At 40.5% G+C, this 22,169-nt stretch overlaps 1 protein-coding gene across 1 annotated transcript in view; it reads right to left on the reverse strand.

The window, feature by feature from the left end:
- ARSB (arylsulfatase B) overlaps window positions 1–18,211 on the reverse strand; it is a 187,243-nt gene extending 169,032 nt beyond the window's left edge. The window contains exon 1 of the mRNA XM_024117409.3: window positions 16,582–18,211. Within this exon, the coding sequence (XP_023973177.1) occupies window positions 16,582–16,896 (315 nt within the window). The 5' untranslated portion in view covers window positions 16,897–18,211. The remainder of the gene's footprint in view (window positions 1–16,581) is intronic.
- Window positions 18,212–22,169: the final 3,958 nt, after the last annotated feature.

Here is a 22,169-nt window from a genome sequence, read left to right on the forward strand (position 1 = left end):
TGCGCGTCCAGAGCCTGTGCTCCGCAACGGGAGAGGCCACAACAGTGAGAGGCCCGCATACCAAAAAAAAAAAAAAAAAAAAAGAGGAAATCGACAATAACACAATAATAGTGCGGGGACTTTAACACCTCACTTACACCAATGGACAGATCATCCAGACAGAATATTAATAAGGAAACAAAAGCTTTAAATGACACAACAGACCAGGTAGATTAATTGACATTTATAGGACATTCTATCCAAAAACAGCCGATTACACTTTCTTCTCAAGTGCACATGGAACATTCTCCAGGATAGATCACATCTTGGGTCACAAATCAAGCCTCGGTAAATTTAAGAAAATTGAAATCATATCAAGCATCTTTTCTGACCACAACGCTATAAGATTAGAAATCAATTACAGGGTAAAAAACGTAAAAAACACAAACACATGGAGGCTAAACAATACGTTACTAAATAACCAAGAGATGGCTGAGGAAATAAAAAAATACCTAGAGACAAATGACAATGAAAACACGATGATCCAAAACTTACGGGATGCAGCAAAAGCAGTTCTAAGAGGGAAATCTCGAGCAATACAATCCTACCTCAATAAACAAGAAAAATCTCCAATAAACAATCCAACCTTACAGATAAAGGAAGTAAAGAAAGAAGACCAAACAAAACCCAAAGTTAGCAGAAGGAAAGAAATCATAAAGATCAGAGCAGAAATAAATGAGATAGAAACAAAGAAAACAACAGTAAAGATCAATAAAATGAGAGGCCCGCGTACCGCAAAAAAAAAAAAAAAAAAAAAGAGGAAATCGACAATAACACAATAATAGTGCGGGGACTTTAACACCTCACTTACACCAATGGACAGATCATCCAGACAGAATATTAATAAGGAAACAAAAGCTTTAAATGACACAACAGACCAGGTAGATTAATTGACATTTATAGGACATTCTATCCAAAAACAGCCGATTACACTTTCTTCTCAAGTGCACATGGAACATTCTCCAGGATAGATCACATCTTGGGTCACAAATCAAGCCTCGGTAAATTTAAGAAAATTGAAATCATATCAAGCATCTTTTCTGACCACAACGCTATAAGATTAGAAATCAATTACAGGGTAAAAAACGTAAAAAACACAAACACATGGAGGCTAAACAATACGTTACTAAATAACCAAGAGATGGCTGAGGAAATAAAAAAATACCTAGAGACAAATGACAATGAAAACACGATGATCCAAAACTTACGGGATGCAGCAAAAGCAGTTCTAAGAGGGAAATCTCGAGCAATACAATCCTACCTCAATAAACAAGAAAAATCTCCAATAAACAATCCAACCTTACAGATAAAGGAAGTAAAGAAAGAAGACCAAACAAAACCCAAAGTTAGCAGAAGGAAAGAAATCATAAAGATCAGAGCAGAAATAAATGAGATAGAAACAAAGAAAACAACAGTAAAGATCAATAAAACTAAAAGCTGGTTCTTTGAAAAGATAAACAAAATTGGTAAACCTTTAGCCAGACTCAACAAGAAAAACAGGGAGAGGACTCAAATCAATAAAATTAGAAATTAAAAAGGAGATGTTACAACAGACACCGCAGAAATACAAAGCATCCTAAGAGACTACTACAAGCAACTCTATGCCAACAAAATGGACAACCTGGAAGAAACGGACAAATTCTTAGAAAAACACAACCTTCTGAGACTGAACCAGGAAGAAATAGAAAACATGAACAGACCAATCGCAAGTAATGAAATTGAAACTGTGATTAAAAATCTTCCAACAAACAAAAGTCCAAGACCAGATGGCTTCACAGGTGAATTCTATCAAACATTTAGAGAAGAGCTAACACCCATCCTCCTCAAAGTCTTCCAAAAAATTGAAGAGGAAGGAACACTCCCAAACTCATTCTATGAGGCCACCATCACCCTGATTCCAAAACCAGACAAAGATACTACAAAAAGAGAAAATTACAGATCAATATCACTGATGAATATATACACAAAAATCCTCAAGAGTACTAGCAAACAGAATCCAATAACACATTGAAAGGATCATACACCGTGATCAAGTGGGATTTATCCCAGGGATGCAAAGGTTCTTCAATACATGCAAATCAGTCAGTGTGATACACCATATTAACAAATTGAAGACTAAAAACCATACGATCATCTCAATAGATGCAGAAAAAGCTTTTGACAAAATTCAACACCTATTTATGATAAAAACTCTCCAGAAAGTGGGCATAGAGAGAACCTACCTCAACAAAATAAAGGCCATATACGACAAACCCATAGCAAACATTCTCAATGGTGAAAAACTGAAAGCATTTCCTTGAAGATCAGGAACAAGACAAGGATGTCCACTCTCGCCACTATTATTTAACATAGTTTTGGAAGTCCTAGCCACAGCAATCAGAGAAGAAAAGGAAAGAAAAGGAATACAAACTGGAAAAGAAGAGGTAAAACTGTCACTGTTTCCAGATGACTTGATACTATACATAGAGAATCCTAAAGATGCCACGAGAAAATTACAAGAGCTAATCAATGAATTTGGTAAAGTTGCAGGATACAAAATTAATGCACAGAAATCTCTTCCATTACTATACACTAACAACAAAAGATCAGAAAGACAAATTAAGGAAACAATTCCATTCACCACTGCCACAAAAAGTATAAAATACCTAGGAATAAACCTACCTAAGGAGGTAAAAGACCTGTACTCAGAAAAGTATAAGACACTGATGAAAGAAATCAAAGATGACACAAACAGATGAAGAGAAATACCATGTTCTTGGATTGGAAGAATCAATAGTGTGAAAATGACTATACTACCCAGAAGAATCAATATTGTGAAAATGACTACACTACCCAAAGCAATCTACAGATTCACTGCAATCCCTATCAAATTACCAATGGCATTTTTTACAGAACTAGAACAAAAAATCTTAAAATTTGTATGGAGACACAAAAGACCCCAAGTAGACAAAGCAATCTCGAGGGAAAAACACGGACCTGGAGGAATCAAACTCCCTGACTTCAGACTATATTACAAAGCTACAGTAATCAAGAGAATATGGTACTGGCACAAAAACAGAAATATAGATCAATGGAACAGTATAGAAAGCCCAGAGATAAACCCACGTACCTATGGTCAACTAATCTATGACAAAGGAGGCAAGGATATACAATGGAGAAGACAGTCTCTTCAATAGTGGTGCTGGGAAAACTGGACAGCTACATGTAAAAGAATGAAATTAGAACACTCCCTAACACCATACACAAAAATAAACTCAAAGTGGATTGAAGACCTAAATGTAAGACTGGACACTATAAAACCCTTAGAGGAAAACATAGGAAAAACACTCTTTGACATAAATCACAGTAAGATCTTTTTTGACCCACCTCCTAGAGTAATGGAAATAAAAATAAAAATAAACAAATGGGACCTAATGAAACTTAAAAGCTTTTGCACAGCAAAGGGAACTGTAAACAAGACGAAAAGACAGCCCTCAAAATGGGAGAAATTATTTGCAAACAAATCAATGGACAAAGGATTAATCTCCAAAATATATAAACAGCTCATGCAGCTCAATTAAAAAAATAAACAACCCAATCAAAAAATGGGCAGAAGACCTAAACAGACATCTCTCCAAAGAAGACATACAGATGGCCAAGAGGCATATGAAAAGTTGCTCAACATCACTAATTATTAGAGAAATGCACATCAAAATTACAATGAGATATCACCTCATACTGGTTAGAATGGGCATCATCAGAAAATCCACAAACAACAAATGCTGGGGACGGTGTGGAGAAAAGGGAACCCTCTTGCACTGTTGCTGGGAATGTAAATTGATACAGCCACTGTGGAGAACATTATGGAGGGTCCTTAAAAAACTAAAAATAGGGCTTCCCTGGTGGCGCAGTGGTTGAGAGTCTGCCTGCCGATGCAGGGGACACAGGTTTGTGCCCTGGTCCGGGAAGATCCCACATGCCGCAGAGCAGCTGGGCCCGTGAGCCATGGCGGCTGAGCCTGCGCGTCCGGAGCCTGTGCTCCGCAACGGGAGAGGCTACAACAGTGAGAGGCCCGCATGCCGCAAAAAAAAAAAGAAAAAACCAACTAAAAATAGAATTACCATATGACCCAACAATCCCACTACTGGACATATACCCAGAGAAAACCATAATTCAAAAAGACACATGTACCCCAATGTTCATTGCAGCACTATTTACAATAGCCAGGACATGGAAGCAACCTAAATGCCCACTGACAGGTGAATGGATAAAGAAGATGTGGTTCATATATACAATGGAATATTACTCAGCCATAAAAAGGAATGAAATTGGGTCATTTATAGAGGTGTGGTTGGACCTAGAGACTGTGAAGTAAGAGTGAAGTACATCAGAAAGAGAAAAACAAATATCGTATATTGCCACATATATGTGGAACCTAGAAAAATGGTACAGATGAACCAGTTTGCAAGGCAGAAATAGAGACACAGATGTAGAGAACAAACATATGGACACCAAGGGGGGAAAGCAGGGTGTGGGGGGTGTGATGAATTGGGAGATTGGGATTGACATGTATACACTGATGTGTATAAAATAGATAACTAATAAGAACTTGCTGTATAAAAAAATTAAATTAAAAAAATATAAAACAATGTCATTCTTCTCGTGTAATTCTCTTGTTTTGGAAAATACAGTTATTTTCCCCAAGTTATTTACATTAATATGTAATGGAATTATTATTGCTATTTTTCAATGAATAAAAATATTTTAAAATTTCTATTTTAATTTCTGACATAGTAAATTTTGAAAGGTATAACCACACAAACGTAAGCTCTACGGGGCCTTCAATTTTTAAGCATGTACAGAGGTCCTAAAACCTAGAAGTCTGAGAAGGATGTTATGTCTGACAGTGATCATTGTTATGAGGAAAATAGGGAGATAGTGACAGGTGACTCTTTAGAGAGGATGGCAAAAGAAAGCTTCTTTGAGGAGGAGATACTTGAGCAGAAATCTGAATAAAATAAGAGAGTAAGAGGGAGCCTTGCAAAAATTTGAGGCAGGGCCATCTAGGCATAAGGAATAAGAATGCAAAGGCCCTGAATTTGCTAGGTAAGTTTGAAGGCCACATGGAAACCAGTGTGGCCCTTGTCACAGCTCCTGTGCTGAGGGATGATACTACACCCACTGCTGGTACACAAGGGGGGTCCTTGGTGGCTTCCCTCATTGCCTACCCAGACACTCCCTTCCCTACAATGTTACCCCTCTCCCCCCGCCCCAGTCCCTTGTCCTTGCTTAGACAGGGAGATGCTCTTCTCTAGGAAGCGGGGTGGGGTCTCACATTTAATTCTTCACCGACACCAGCTTTCCCTAGCACTCACTGGGCACTCCTGATTTCCCTAGAATAAATGGGACTCTGGGGACACCAAAGGTTGACAGTGCCAGTTCTCAACCCAGCCATGACTCTCTGGTGCCTCCATCAGCTGGTAGGTGGGCAGCAAGCAATTATTAATAAATGGTAAAAAAAAAAATGTGTTTGCAAATGATTTACTTGCTTTTATAATTTAAAGCATAATAGCCCGAAGTTCAGAGAATTAAATCCCATCCCAGCTCTTTCACTAACCATACACGAAACACTCACTCAGCAACTGTCATGGTAATACTGTAAGCATTGTCATCAATAACACATCACGCCCTCTCACCTACATCTCAATACACTTTCTTGAGGAGATGGGGTGGCATTATACAGAACATGCACCTAAGCCTGGGCCTGCCCCCTGGAGTGGGATGTGGTGCATATGAACATCAAATGACATGTATGCTGGTTCTAATCTATAGTTCTGCTGGTGCTATTAAATACTGATTTATCACTGATTTTCTCAGATTCAAATATTGACTACTCAAACCAGACAGATTTTTGCCTCGTTTTGTTTTAAATTCATGGCAATAAACAGATACAAAGTAAACACAAAAACAAAACAAAAACCCTTCAAACTCATCATCTTTTATTTTTAATTTATTATAAGCTACTTACTATTAAATAGTTTTCTCATAAGCTTTGACATTGTCTTGAATTTCATTTTTTTGTGTGTCTGTCCAGAGCCAATACCTTTGGAATTGTCCCTGCTGTTGCTTGATTTCATGATACCTTTCCATGCCCTCCTAAAAGAACAATGTGGAATATCTTAAATGTTAAATTAAAGTGGGTTTATTTTGAAGGTGATAATATGTTCGCTATCTTGATTATATGGTAACGGCTTCACAGGCATATACATATCAAAACATCAAATTGTATACTTGAAATACGTGTAGTTTATTGCATGTCAATTATACCTCAATAAAGCTGTTTAAAAATAAGTTTAATTTTTCTATTTAGATTTTTATACCTTGCCTAGAAATAATTGGACACCTTCATTGGGATATATGCCAGATGCCCTTCATTTGCCCTCCAAATCCCCAATCTGCCTTCTGTCCTGTCTCCAGCCTGGGAAGTTGACCTACGGGGGCCAAATCAAAGGGCTCCTGCACCTTCTGGTTCTGACTGGGTTCAGCCAACGGGGAGCCCAGACTGGGATTGGAAGGAGGGAAGAGGTGAGTGGCCCTGAGCTGCCAGATTGTCTGTATCCTGCAGGCCATCCCAAAGGTGGCCTTCTTTACAGGACTCTGTTTCTAGGTTCTGGTCACTCCTCTTTCCTTTCTTCCCCCTGTTCTAGGGGTGGTAACAGCTCCAGTGGGTTATACACTATGCCTTGTGTCTCCCCCCCCCCCACATTCATACCTTTTCAAATAGTCCCTTTGCAAATAAACCCTCCCTAAATTATCCTAATTTGAATGTGCCATCTTTTTCCAGCTGGGATCCTGAATAATAAGGATGTTACAATACCCAGGGTGGGAAAGGGAAACATTGCTCTCTAAACATACACACGCACACACACCCACATCCCTCAGATAATAGAAGGATTCTGTCCACGGTTAACGCTAGAAGTTTCCTCAACAGAAAATTAATCCTGGGTTCAAAAACTTCATAATATATACTAATTGGCAACAGCAGAGGATAAAGAAGGATACTATTTTATGGAGTTCAAAAGACCCAGTGGAAATAAACGTTATGTGCAAATTTCTTTAAATGGAAAGCTCATCCATCACATGCAGAGAATGATCTCCGATCACTCTAAAGCACTGCCAAGGGATGCTGTGTGATTCACTTTTCTGAGGCCACATGGGCACGACACCAGGTAGTCAGCTGAAGCCTCCCTCTCTTACCTGCAATCATACAGAGTAGGGAACATTCTTTTCAGTTCCTGAGAATTTATTCGACAGAACATTTTTATGGCATTACTGGGGGAGGGGAAGCCAAAGTCTGGATGATGGCCAAAAACATATTTTTGGTCTGTTCAAACACTGTTTGAAATAAGGAAACTGTAGTGTGTAGAGAAGCAGTAAACAGGCGAATGCAGAGCTGGTTCCAACCCAGCACTTGAGTTTAGCACAGAACTGGAGGGCCACACCATGCTTCATGGGAAAGGATGATAACAAAGCACCAAGAAGAATCCAAAGAAAAAATAAGCGTCACTTTGGCAACCCAACAGCATCTGAAACAATTTCATTTTAACACCCACCTTCAGTATTTGGAGAGTAGGTGTTGAATGGAGAGGTCCTATAGATAATATATGAAAGTCCAAAGGGGCTACTCTCTTTCTTCCACATGTAGCTATCTCTTCCTCACTAAACCAAATCTTTGAAAAACAGCTTCTCCTAAGATTTTACTTGACTGTCAAGGATTCCCTCCACAAAGGCAAAGGGTCTACAAATTCAGTAAAGGACCTGGCTTGTCTCTGAGTTCTTTCTATGAGATAACTGATGAGAAATCCTTGTTTACATGGTTTGTTGCATGTAAAGATTTATTTGATCCTGTAAGTTATTCTGTCCCCTGTAGCCCTGGAATATACTATCAGAGTGGTCTCATGAGCATAAAAGAAAAAACCACTCTCCTGGAAGGGGGAGGAGGAGGATGGCTCCCACATCAGAACCTTTATTTCAGCTACACTTACAATAAACCCTCCCAGGGGCCAGGTGACCCACTGCTACATACGTGGCAATGGATGCTATTTCTCTCCAAACCTCAATAGTGTTGAGATAACATCCAGGTGAACAGAGGAAGATTCTATCCTGTCAGTCTGACCCGTGCAAGATGAACTCATTGCAACCGTGTATTTGTGCAATACCTCCTCCTCCAATACTTGAAAAACCAGAAAAACAGGCAGCTCTACTATTCCACTTTATACACCAGAGAGCCTAGAGGGAAGCTTCACGACCAGAACACAATCACAGAACATGCTGGTGGCTGGCCAGGAGTTCGGAACTGCCAGCCTGGACCTGGGCCAGAACACTTCAGGTTTTAACCATGGTCAAGTACCACTCAGGCCACCTTAGGGTTTATTCCTGGAGATGCCCCAAAGAACAAATGGGTAGTGGAGAATCTGCTCCCTTCCCCCTAAGCCTTCTAAAAAGCCGTCAGCTGCCCATGCTGCTGAAGCCAAGAGCTACAGAACACACATTATGTGTGTTAGGGGCCTGGCTTTGCCATCTGGCCTGGTCCTTCAGAACTCAGGCTGCAGAACTGGCTGGTATCACTAACAGTTTTAAAGGTCTATTTATTTTGGTTTTGATTAGCAAAGAGTATAAATGTGACTAAACCACAAAGGGATGCTGTTTGTAAAAGGAATAAATAAGGCAAAAACTGCTTTAGTGCCTTCCTCTGTTTAAATTATAAATCCAACCAAAAGCCCAAAATGAAAAGGAAGGAAAATATGGAGGAAAAAGACTTTTTAGAAAAGTGATATGCTTAAGGGAACAAAAACAGTTACCAGACAGTAACAGCTTATGCTCAAAGTGATTCCTGGAATAACAAACCTCAAATGTCAATCAACCAAAAAATCCCATAAGTCAATGGGTCATATTCCACTCAACCCCAAACTTATTTCCTTATTTCCTCTTTTCCAGTTACTTGGGAAGTAAAAAGGTAAAAATCAGTCTTTTTTTTTTTTTTTTTTTTTTTTTAGTATCTTCAACACTAAAGGCACTAAAGACTAAGACTAAGGCCTCCAGCTGCCCCTTCCGTTTTGGGAAAATGCTCCTGGGCTCTGGCTAGGCTTAGGAAGGACACCTGGCTTCAGCAACACAGAAGACCCATCAGAGCAAGTCATCCCCAGGGCTCTCTGCGTTAAAACCCTGATGTGTTTTAGCAGGTGGCCATCTTGCTTATCAGTATGGAGCTGATGCATCCTTTACTTCTCCTCTTAAATGAGCACAGGAATAAAGACTAGCAAGTTCTTTACCTTTGGAGGCACCTATGGCCTCTGAACTACATGCTCCTCTTATCACTCACTCCCTGGATGCCTTTGCCAGGAAGTCGTATGAATACTCCTAATGACTACATCTTTCCCCAAGACTCGCCCCTTTCTTCCAACTCTTGACTCCTCCTTGCCCCACTTCTAATCTTAGAGTCCAGGGAGAGGTAACCAGGGACAAGAGACACTGAGAGGCAAGCACTTGGAGGGCTGATAAAGAATGGGCAGGCAGGATACTGAAGGCAATGAGAAAAAGCAGCAGGCAGGTGAGGGCAACCCCAGGGAGAACTGCTTCCTCTTTCACGCCACAGTATGCAATGCCCTGTTCTGCCTGCAGCCGTGGGTTTTCCTTGCTCACATTCTTCAAGCAAACTTGAAGCAAAAGTCAAAAATTACCCACAATGCTCCCGCACAGCCTCCTTCCTAGATTTCCTGTTCAAGGTTCTGCTTCAGGTGTGAGTGAAAAGGCGTGAAAGTGTCTTGTCCGTTTATCAACGTGATTAAGAGAAATGTGGCGTGGGTCCCTTAAGAATGAAACCTTGGCGTCATCTTTCATTGCTTCTATCCTCTGCCAAGGTTTCAGAGTTCTGGTGGAGTGGCCCCCTCAGGTCCCACGGTAAGAATGTTCCCAGGTAAGGACCAAAGTTACTTTACTCTTTTTTTTTCCCAGAAGGAAGTGCTTCTACTAAGGCCTACCAGTTTTGTTACCCTTTCACCTTTTTAATTTCTTAAAAAGGAAGCCAGGGCGCTAGAAATGACCTGTCAACCCTAAGCAGTTAAGACAGTGAGCTCTTTCAGGAAACGCACAGGTGTTAAAGCACTTAGCACATTCATTCATGTACTTGCTCAACACCAGGTGCTTCTCCAGGTCAGAGACAAGTGAGGCAATCTCATGGAGAAGCCGGACCTGAGAACAGACAACCACGCTTAAAATGTGAACTAGGAGTGCAGAGGTGTAATGAACATTTTGTGCTGAATAAAGTCAATTTGTAAGAATAAGGAAATTCAGTATTTTCAAGTGTTTTGTTTGAACTAAAAGGGGTATACAAATTCTATTAGAAAAACTGAAGGATTTTTATTTATTCTCCCACTCTTATAAACATCTTTATTATATGTGTTTTTTATTTTTTATTTCTTTGGTACCCCAGGTGTGACACGAACTCACAATCCCTGGCTTAGGATGTGTGTGTTTTTTATTGAAATATATTTGACGTAAAACATTGTATAAATTTAAGGTGTACCACATGTTAATTTGATACATTTATACATTATGATAGGATTGCCATTGTAGTGATAATTAGCACTTCTATCATATTATATAATTATACTTTCTTTTACAGGTTGGAATCATTAAGTTCCAGTTTCCTAGCAAGTTCAATGGTTATAATACAATATTATTGTCTGTATTCACTAAGCTGTGCATTAGATCTCTAAGTCTTATTTGCTATGTGTTGCAAGTTTGTACTCTTACACAACTGTCCTAACTCTGTCCTAACAGAGACAATGTAGTACTGGCATAGTATAAACATAAGGGTAAAAATACTCACAAATCATATATCTGAAAAGGATTTAGTATACAGAATATACAAAGTGTTGGCAAGGAGGTAGGGAAATTAGAACCCACATACATTGTTGGTGGGAATGTAAAATGGCACAGCTGCTATGGAAACAGTTTGGCAGTCCCTCAAGAAGTTAAACATAGAGTTGCCATATGATCTAGCATTCTACTCCTAAGTATATACCCTAGAAAACAGAAAAAAATATATATGTTCATACAAAACTTCTACATGGATGTTCACAGTGGCATTATTCATAATAGACAAAAAGTGGAACAATCCAATGTCCATCAACTGATGAACGGATAAATAAAATGTTGGTATATTCACACAATGGGATATTATTCAGCCATGAAAAGGAATAATACATATTACAACATGGATGAAAGGACATCTATTATATGAGTCCATTTTATATAAAATGTCCAGAACAGGCAAATCCATAGAGATAGAAAGTAGATCAGTGGCTGCCAGGAACTAGGGCAAGAGGAGAATGGAGAGGAACTGCTAATGGGTTTCATCTGGGGTGATGGAAATGTTCTGAAACTAGACAGTGGTGATGGTTGCACTACCTTGTGGATATATGAAAAACCAATGACTTATATATTTAAAATGATTAATCTTATGGCATGTGAAATATAACTTAAAAATACATATATAGGGAAATAAGCATATCATATATTGCTGGTAAGAATGTAGATTGCTACAACCTACTGAAGTACAATTTTGCAATATTTATCAAAATTACAAATGCCTCTACACTTAAACCCAGAAAATTCCTTTTCTAAGAATTTACCCTACAGATATATATTCAAACATGTGCAAAATGACCTAGGTACAAGGTATTGACTTCAGCATTCTCTGATATATCAAAAGGTTGGAAACAGCCTGCATGTCCATCATTATGTGACTAGTTAAATAAATTATGGGGCTTCCCTGGTGGTGCAGTGGTTGAGGGTCCGCCTGCCGATGCAGGGGACACGGGTTTGTGCCCAGGTCTGGGAAGATCCCACATGCCGCGGAGTGGCTGGGCCCGTGAGCCATGGCCGCTGAGCCTGTGCGTCCGGAGCCTGTGCTCTGCAATGGGAGAGGCCACAACACTGAGAGGTCCACGTACCAAAAAATAAAATTAAATTAAATTTAAAAAAAATTATGATATATCCATCTAACAAAATATTATACAGTCATAAAAAATAATGAGGATGCTCTTTATGTAACAATATGAAATTATTTCAAATGTTAAGTTAAACAAAAATGAGGTACAAAACATTGTGAAGAGTATGCTACCATTCTGATCATTTTGGAATTTATAGAAATAGGGAATCACTATGCTGTATACTAGGAACTAACAGTGTTATAGGTCAGTTATACTCCAACAAACAAACATACACAGAAATAGAGATCAGACTTGTGGTTAGCAGAGGTGGGGGCGGGGGAGGATAGATTGGATGAAGTTAGTCAGAAGGTACAAACTTCCAGTTATAAGATAAATAAATACTAAGGAAGTAATGTACAACATGATAAATACAATTAACACTGCTGCATGTTATATATGAGAGTTGTTAAAAGCATGAACCCTAAGTGTTCTGATCACAGGAAAACTTTTTTCTTTTCTTTTTTATGAGATAATGGATGTTCACTAAACTTATTGTGGTAATCATTTCATGGTGCATGTTCATCAAGTCATTACGCTGTACCCCTTAAACTTACACAGTGCTGTATGTCAATTACATATCAATGAAATTGAAATAAAAAAGAACCCCTCCCCCCCAAAATGAGTATGCTACCATTCAAATCAAAGGAGAGGGAGGAATATCTACATATATATTTGCTTGTATATGCATAAAATACTTTTGGAAGGATATATACATTTTACATAGTGTTGTTTGCCTCCAAAGATAGGTAACTGGATGCCTAAGGAACAGAATGTGTGTGTGTGTGTGTGTGTGTGTGTGTGTGTGTGCACACCTGTGTATAGGGAGAGATTTTGAAACTTTTGAGTTTTTAAACCATGTGAATGGATTTCCTATTCAAAATGTAAATAAAATATAGATTTTATAAAAGATATTTAAAATAGTGAATGAATGAGTCTGTGGGAAGGCTGTGGGAAGAAAACTAACTTAAGTATATAGAGACCTGAATTTTAGTTCCTGGATTACCAGTAACTACTTAGCTCATCTGCTGATCAATCTCTCTCTCCCCTCCATCTAAACTCTATGAAATTTTCACCAAAGTATGCAAGTTTTAAAAGGTTCAAATGTGAGGATTCAGAACAATTAAATGTCTCAATATAAAAGGTTGAATTCACGTTCCTTTTTAAACAAGTTCCTAGCCGCGCAGCAAGCAGCTCCCGCAACTTGTAAGGCAGTGTTGGGCAAGATTAATCTCTCTTTCTACCAGTAGATGGAGATAGTGGGTAGATGATGTGCTTTTGCCAAGTTAGAAGCTTGCTCTAGTGGACACAGGAGCCATAGAGTCAAAAAAATTTACAGCTAGAAAGAGCCTTAGAGTTCAGCCCAACTCCTGTACTTTACAGACGTGGAAAATGATGTCCTTCGAGGTCAGAGTCTGAAGGCTGACATGGCAAAGACTGAAACCCACATCTCACAACTCTTAACTGGTCCTCTTCACTAAATACTCTTATAAGCTAAAAACCTAAAATTCAGCATTTATTGGGACTACAAAGTTCAATCAGTCAAAACTTGTTTATCACTTAGCGCTTTTCTAATCTAAAGTTAGATGATTAAGGAAGGTGGCACCTCTATTAAAGCATGATTGTTAGGTTCACAGATATGACTATTAAGCAGTTCTTTCAAGTACCTAATTTTGAAATAGTCAACAAATTTCCTCATTTTATTGTCTAAAATTATGCACAACACATGACTCATTTTGAAATGAAACCTCTCTCCCCATTTTCACTTTACATTTAACATAAGGAATTCCTAACTTGAAATCTAATGGGTTAATTTTTTCCATCGAGATGTTTAGGAATGACCTATATGTCAAAAAAATAAGAGAGATTAGTTAGTAAATCTGAAGCAGCTCTTGCGATGATGTTTTTAATAATTCTGAGTAGGCAATGTAGTGTAGTGTTTACAGAGCTACTGCCTGGTTCAAATCCTGATCCACAACTTACCAGCCCTGTGACCCTGGGCAAGTTTCTTAACCCCTTCCTCAGTTTCTTTGTTATCAAATAGGGATGATAATAGTAGTACCTACTTCATCGGGTTGCTGTAAGTGTTAAATTAACTAATACATGTAAAATGCTTAGAATGGTACCAGAATATAGTATCTGAGGCCAGTGAGGCTCCTTGGCTCTCCCAGAAATACTGACTCTTTTAAAAGAGGATGATTGCTAACCAAAGATAATTTCTAATTGCATCTCTTGAACTCAAACAGAATAAAACAGGGGAGAAAAGCCAAGGAAAATGTTTGGGGAGGCTAGCTTGCTACACTGATTGGCCTCTAAACGCTTTGGGATAAGCAGCCTCCACCTTTCCTTCACTTCTTAACCTCAGAGTACTCTAAATACTCGTTTTTTTGTTTTGTTTTGTTTCTTCCCAAGATGGAATGTTGGTGACTGATCAGGGAGGATGTTCGGAGGCAAAAGCAGTCTGAACAAGTTTTTTAAGTGTGGTATTTGCTTTCCTGCTCAAGACTGTTGGAAGGGAGGAAGTTGGAGAAATGAATGGCCCTCCCATTCTTCTGCAATTTGAGTTCAGTTCTCTTACTTCAGATCAAATGCAGAACCATTCGGGCAAGACCCTGTCTTCCCTCCTTTCCCTTCTTTATTCAGATGCTCTTTTACTCCTACAAAGTGTCCAGTGTGACATTTGTATCAGAGCAGAGATTCCTGATTCCAAGTAGCAGCCAGTTAGAATTGTGGAAAGTACTTAGGGCTGATGGTGAAGGGAACCATCCTTTACCTCCACTGCAAACCTTGACTTACTTTTCAGTCCGTAGTAAAACTCTATCATTTCTGTTTCTAAAAGTCTTCAGACCACTGTGCAAATCTTTATTGCAAGTGAACCCTCCCTTCCCTTGGTCTCAGGACAACATGAGGCTAGGGTTGATCTGAAAGGCTACATGAACACAGATTTGGGAGGGCAAGGTTCAGGCACATCCCTGTGACTTTCACAGTAAGGGCCCAAAGTATGGCTGTTGAATAAACAGTGCATACAAACACTACCTGTTTATTGTATATTTAACATGGTCATAATCACAAAATGTCAATCTTATTCAGATTAAGAAAAAAAAAAGAGTCCAATTTTAGAGGCCTGAGGTGACTAGTGGATGCAGGAAAGGCACAAAACCCAGTTTTACTACTTTCTAGCTGTGTGATACTGCCAGCTAAAAACTGGAACTTGCCATCTGTCTCTACAAGGACTAAGTCACTGGCCACTGCAGCCGCTGACCTTCAGCACACCCTGGAAGGAGTTCAGGGTGGAGATCAGGAATGAGGCACTCTGTGCTCTGGGAGAAACTGGCAGAAGAGGCCTTCAGATAGTTAGATATTTTCAGGAGAACATTTTGAGCCCAATTCTTGCATCTCCTCATATCTAGAAAAGCACTAAAATCATTAACAGTGACACCTGCTCCTCGTGACTAGCAGCAAGCCTCCGCCAAAACGTGTACTTGACTGCACGCACCCCCTTCACTAAAATCATACGTAACCTGACCTTCCCTCCTACCTCTTTGGAGCAATTTCTCAGAGCTATCTGAAATGCTATCTCCCAGGCTATAGCCCTCATTTTGCTCCAAATAAAATTTAATTCACAACTCTTACATTGTGCACTTTTTTCAGTTAATAATTCTTAACATGTCATTGCACCTCTACAGGTTTACTGCCTAATGTGTAAAAGGGGATTAAAAAGAACAGCTACCTCACAGGTTGTTTCAAGAATTAACTTTAAAAACAGTAAAGCACTATGCAAATGTTCTTGATATTCTTCGTTACCTAATATATGCGTGCTCTCTACAAATATACTTTACTCTGTTAACTACAGAGAAGTTTTAAAAGAGATAATGAAGATGCTCAGAGGCGTTCAATACAGGTTACGTCTGAAGGGAAAGTCAGCAGCCCAAGAAAAATCAACTTGGTTTTCATTCCAGGGCTGCTGAGAAGTTGGAAAAATAAATCTTTGGTCGGGCAGTCCTAACCTATGACCGCTGGGTTTACAGAAACCAAAAGCGCACCCACTGCGGGCTCTCCTTCGTTTTAACGCTCCTCCCCACCCAGCTTTCCTGGCTCCCCATCTCTCTCTGCTTCACTCCTGGGTGCCCCGCCTGCTCGCTCTCCATCCTCCCAGTTCAAGACCGCTCGGCAAAGTCCATTCGGACCTTCGGCCTACTGACTCGCAGTGACCCGCATCTGGCATTGCCTAGAAACCCCTTCACCCCGACCTTTTGAAAACGGAAGACAGCAACACCACCCGGAGAGGTGGGGCGCCGGGGCAAGAGCGGCGCCCTGGAGCCGGGCATGCGCAGAGGCCGCCACGGGCTGCGGGCCTGAGAGAAGCAAGGACAGCCCTGCTAGGGCCAGAGGCCGCCTCTTTGGGACCCGGTTCGGGGAACCGATCCCGGTTGGCCGGCACCCGCCCAGGGCTCGGGGCGCACTTCTAAGAGGCTCGCGGGCCGGCCGGGCCGCCGGGGGCGCTGCGTACCTGGTAGCGGCCGGTGAGCAGCTGGCTCCGCGACGGCGTGCAGAGCGGCTGCGTGTAGTAGTTGTCTAGCAGCACCCCGGCGGCCGCCAGCGCGTCTAGGTGCGGCGTGCGGATTTCCGAGCCGTGGAAGCCCACGTCGTTCCAGCCCAGGTCGTCCGCCAGCACGAAGACGAGGTGGGGCGGCCGGCCGGCCCCGGCGCCTGAGCCCGGCGGCGGCGGCAGCAGCAGCAGCAGCAGCAGCGGAAGGACGGAGGGGAGGAGCGGCCTCCGCGGCCCAGCGCCTCGGGGCAGGCTCGCCGCTCTGCGCGGGCCCATCCTGCGCCGCCCGCGGTGCCCGCTCCTGTGGCGCCCCCGGGCCCCGGGCCCCGCTTATAGAATCAGGAACTGGGCGGCCGGGCCCTGCCCCGCCCCGGCACGGGATTTCACCCCCAGCAAGCCGCGGGCAGGAGAGGCCCGGCGCCGGAGCCTCCGCTGCCTCTGACCCGGGCCGGGGCCGGTGTGGTGGGGGAGGAGCCAGCGGAGAAGAACTCGGGCAGCCCTTGCTGCCGTGCTCCGTGGAAACTCCGTTGATGCTTGATAGGAGCTAAGATCTCTTACCTTTCCACTGAAGAGCTTTGCCTCGTGGCATCGTAAAAGAGGAGCAGATTTGTTCTTTGTACTAACTCTTCACATCTTACAAAGCATATTTCACAGCCCTCATCTCTTTAAATCTCGGAGCAACCCTGGCAGCTAGAAATCACAATTATTGCCTTTTTTCTTTTCTTTTCCAGAATAAACAAGCTTGTAGTTGGTTGAGCCTAACCCAAACCCAGTTCCGACTCCAGATCTTGAGCTACGAGGTTTTAAAGGTCGTGAAAGAATCATTTCTAGCAGAATTATTTCTAGCAAAAGAACCCAGCCTCGTGCAGGTGGGCGGACGATGAAGAGGCAGAGGTCTGGGTGATGTTTCCGATTCACTTAAGAATAGCGTACGCCTGTGAAACCATTTCCTCCCCACTAGCAAAAAGGGGTCAAATACACACTCCGACTGCACGGTGCCCTTTTGAAGGTGCAGTTTTACTTAGGCTGCCCTGGCTCTTGATTGGCGTGCTGTGTGGCCATTGAGTAGCTTATTAGTTTGTCCGGTTCATGAGCCCTTTAAGAGCTGGCTCCCCCAGAATCAAGGAGTGAACCAAAGAAGTATAGTATCTAATTTGCCTGAAATAACCTGTGAATGGAAGGAAAAATTCCCTTAGCCACATGCTCATTGAATTGAAGTTAGCCTTATGACCAGTATATTCCCATTGTCATCAAGACTGCCTACTCTGTGTCTGGAGAGACACAATAATTGTTAACAGGTGTAGGGAAAGAAATTTTGCACAGCATCCTTTCAAGTTATCTGCATCTGATTCCATGGGAATCGTTTTACAACTTTATAGGCTGTAGATAACCGGTAGCGATGGAAACTAATTCTTGTTTATACAAATGCAAATGAATTCTATCCAGTGGAGTGGCATCCTCACCACCGCCGGAAAAAAGTTTTGCCTCCACTTACACATTTATTTAATATTCCTGATCTGGTCCTTGGATTGTCCTTTGAACTGGTGTTAACACCTTACCCGTTTTCTCATTAATGTTAAATAAAATCTTTACCGTGTTCATTTTTATATATGTATTAGGGTCACGATTTTATCTTTTTTTGAAAATTATTCTTTAATATGTGGAATGTTTCCCTCTTACATACATAGAATTTACTTTTTCTTTGTATGAAGTAGATTAGTTTATGTTACATCCACTTTTCACCACTAGTGGAATCAATGAATTTAACAGGAAAAAAAATTTTAATTTAGCATTAAAGTAAAAATAAAAATTTTGAAGCGCTGTTTGACTCTCATTAGGTTAAGGGTTGAAAATTGCATTTAAAGACCCTGTAGGAGATCTTATAGGGCTGAGAATTTTCCACGGTGGCACTTGCACGCCCCTCTCTCCGTAACTGTTACTCTCTAGGCTTCCTGATAGAAATCAAATTGCCGGAACAATGGCTGCTAATCTGCAGGAACAATTCCTCATTTGACCAACTGCTCCAGAAACTACTAAACTTTCACTGAGCCTTCCCATGTCCTGAATTTTCAAATAAAAGCTTATGCAAATAGTCCTCTGGAAATGTGCACATCAGCTAATTAAAAAGCTAATTAATTCTATTTTTAATCTATGTATTGAACACCCATGATGTGCAGTACTGGCTAGTTATTGTAAAATCTCTGAAATGGAGTTAGTCTGTTGTTTCCTAATGATTAGATTCAGATTATGGGTTTGAGCAGAAATACTGCAAAAATGATGTTGTCTTCTCAATGCTTCATATTAAGAGGCACATGTTGATTTGCTTTAGTATTTGATAACTTTGTTAAGGCCACTATTTCTCCCTGTAAAGTTACTATTTTCCCCTTGTAATTAATCATTATTTTATGGGGAGATATTCTGAGAATATGTATGTATTCTGTTATTCCTAAAACTTTTGCTTATTGGTTTTAGCACTTGCTAAAACTAATGCTTCTTCCTTTAATCAATATTAGGATGATTGCCAAATGGTGATTTTCTAATTCTATCATTCTTTCTATAATTTATCAGTTGTCTTTCTACTGTAAGGAAGAAATTTGCATTCTTCCCCATTTGTTTATTTATTTGTATCACTCTGAACTCATAGATTATTATTTTAATCAGTATGCTATAATACTTTATTTCAGTGCTCAACTTTCCTCTGATTTGGCCAGTGGGAGCCCCTTCAGTCTGGCTCTTGTATCCTTTTGGCATGTCCTCTTTAATCTTTGAGTACTCCCTTACTTTTTGATACAACAAGATATTCTAGATTCATCTTGTACTTTTCCTTCCCTAACCCTGGAATCAGCCATTTCTCCAAGGAACCCTGATTCCTTTTAGTGGAGGATGGCTTCTAGAAACCAAGATCTGTGCTATAGGTGTACTCACTGTTACGGGGCTGTCACTGCTTGTAGGACTTCCCACTAAAGATGGAAACTAGGACTTCCCTGGTGGCACAGTGGTTAAGAATCCGCCTGCCAATGCAAGGGATACGGGTTCAAGCCCTGGTCTGGGATGATCCCACATGCCGCGGAGCAACTAAGCCCGTGCGCCACAATTACTGAGCCGGCGTTCTAGAGCCCGCGAGCCACAACTACTGAGCCTGCGTGCCACAACTACTGAAGCCCGCACACCCAGAGCCCATGCTCCGCAACAAGAGAAGCCACCGCAATGAGAAGCCCACGCACCGCAACAAAGAGTAGCCCCCACTCACCGCAACTAGAGAAAGCTCACATGCAGCAATGAAGACCCAACACAGCCAAAGATAAATCAATAAATAAATATTTTTAAAAAGAAGGAAACTAGATATATGTGTACACATATACACATACATTAAGTATTTATATATATATACACACACATATTATATAGATACATATGTATAGATATAAAACCATGAGTTCATAGTGAACACCTCCAATTCTGTTTTCCCCTTTTCCATATGTGTATGGGTTGTATAAATTGTCACTATCACCAGCCATTAAAAAATACTATGCTTTTTAATTTTTGCCAATGTTATAAGAGAAATGGTATCTCAGTATAGTTTTTGTTTTTCTTTTTGTATTTCTCTTATTATGAGTAAGGTTAAACATCTTTTCATATGTTGAAGGGACATTTTTACATCATTTTTCTGAATTGTGCATGTCATTCTCTATTGGGTTTTTGGTCATTTTCCCCTCAGTTTTTTTTTTTTTTTTTGCGGTAAGCGGGCCTCTCACTGTTGTGGCCTCTCCCGTTGCGGAGCACAGGCTCCGGACGCGCAGGCTCAGCGGCCATGGCTCACGGGCCCAGCTGCTCCGCGGCATGTGGGATCTTCCCGGACCAGGGCACGAACCCGTGTCCCCTGCATCGGCAGGCGGACTCTCAACCACTGCGCCACCAGGGAAGCCCTCCCCTCAGTTTTAAAAGAGTTCTTTCTATATTAGATATATCACCTCTTTGTGATTTATATCACAAATATTTTCTCCCAGTTTTTCAACTGTCACATATTTTGTTATAGTGTTTTTTGACATCCCAAAATTATTTTTTATGTAGGCAAGTTTATCAATATTTTCTTGTTGTATTGCATATGCATTTGAGTTAGACTTTCCTTACACTAATGTTTAAGTCAAATTCACCCATATTTTTTTTTTAGTACTTGTATGGTTTCAGTTTTTACATTTAAATCACTGATCCATTGGCATTTATTTTTGTGTATGATGTGAGATAGGGATCTAATTTTATCTTTTTCCAAACGGTTACTCAGTTATCCCACCTCCACTCATAAAGAGAATAAAGAAGTCCATCATTGCCCCAGTGATATAAGATGCCACCTGTATCATACGCTTAATTTCCATATATACTTAGGTCTATTTCTGGGCTCTTTATTCTATTCTATTCCACTGGCCTACCTGTTGCCTCATGGACTCAGTACCACACCATTTCAGTTACGGAGGCTTTACAGTGTTTTAATGAGTGATAGGGACAGCGACTCCTCAGAGCTTTTAATTTTTAATATTTTCCTAACTATTCCTGAATGTTTTTATATAAACTTTAATATAAACATGTCCAGTTCCATAAAAAAGTTTATTGGTATTTTTATTGGAATTGAATTAAATTTATAAACTAACTTAGGGACAACTGAAATCTTTATGATATGAAGTTCCATATCTAAAAAGAAAGGGTATCTTTCATTTATTAAAGTCTACTTTTGTGTTTTTTAAAAGTGTTTTAAATTTTTCCTCATATCAGTTTTGTACTTTTTAAAAACATCTTTATTGGAGTATAATTGCTTTACAATGGTGTGTTAGTGTCTGCTTTATAACAAAGTGAATCAGCTATACATATACATATATCCCCGTAACGCCTCCCTCTTGCGTCTCCCTCCCACCCTCCCCATCCCACCCCTCTAGGTGGTCACAAAGCACCGAGCTGATCTCCCTGTGCTATGCGGCTGCTTCCCACTAACTATCTATTTTACATTTGGTAGTTTATATATGTCCATGCCACTCTCTCACTTTGTCCCAGCTTACCCTTCCCCCTCCCCGTGTCCTCAAGTCCATTCTCTACGTCTGCGTCTTTATTCCTGTCCTGCCCCTAGGTTCTTCAGAACCATTTTTTTTTATTTCATATATATGTGTTAGCATACGGTATTTACTTTTCTCTTTCTGACTTACTTCACTCTGTATGACAATCTCTAGGTCCATCCATGTCACTACAAATAACCCAATTTCGTTCCTTTTTATGGCTGAGTAATATACCATTGTACATATGTACCACGTCTTCTTTATCCATTCGTCTATCGATGGACATTTAGGTTGCTTCCATGACCTGGCTATTGTAAATAGTGCTGCAATGAACATTGGGGTGCATGTGTCTGTTTGAATTGTGGTTTTCTCTGGGTATATGCCCAGTAGTGCGATTGCTGGATCATATGGTAATTCTAATTTTAGTTTTTTAAGGAACCTCCATACTGTTCTCCATAGTGGCTGTATCAATTTACATTCCCACCAACAGTGCAAGAGGATTCCCTT

Source organism: Physeter macrocephalus, chromosome 8 (assembly GCF_002837175.3).
Source record: "Physeter macrocephalus isolate SW-GA chromosome 8, ASM283717v5, whole genome shotgun sequence".
NCBI classification, from domain to species: domain Eukaryota; kingdom Metazoa; phylum Chordata; class Mammalia; order Artiodactyla; family Physeteridae; genus Physeter; species Physeter macrocephalus.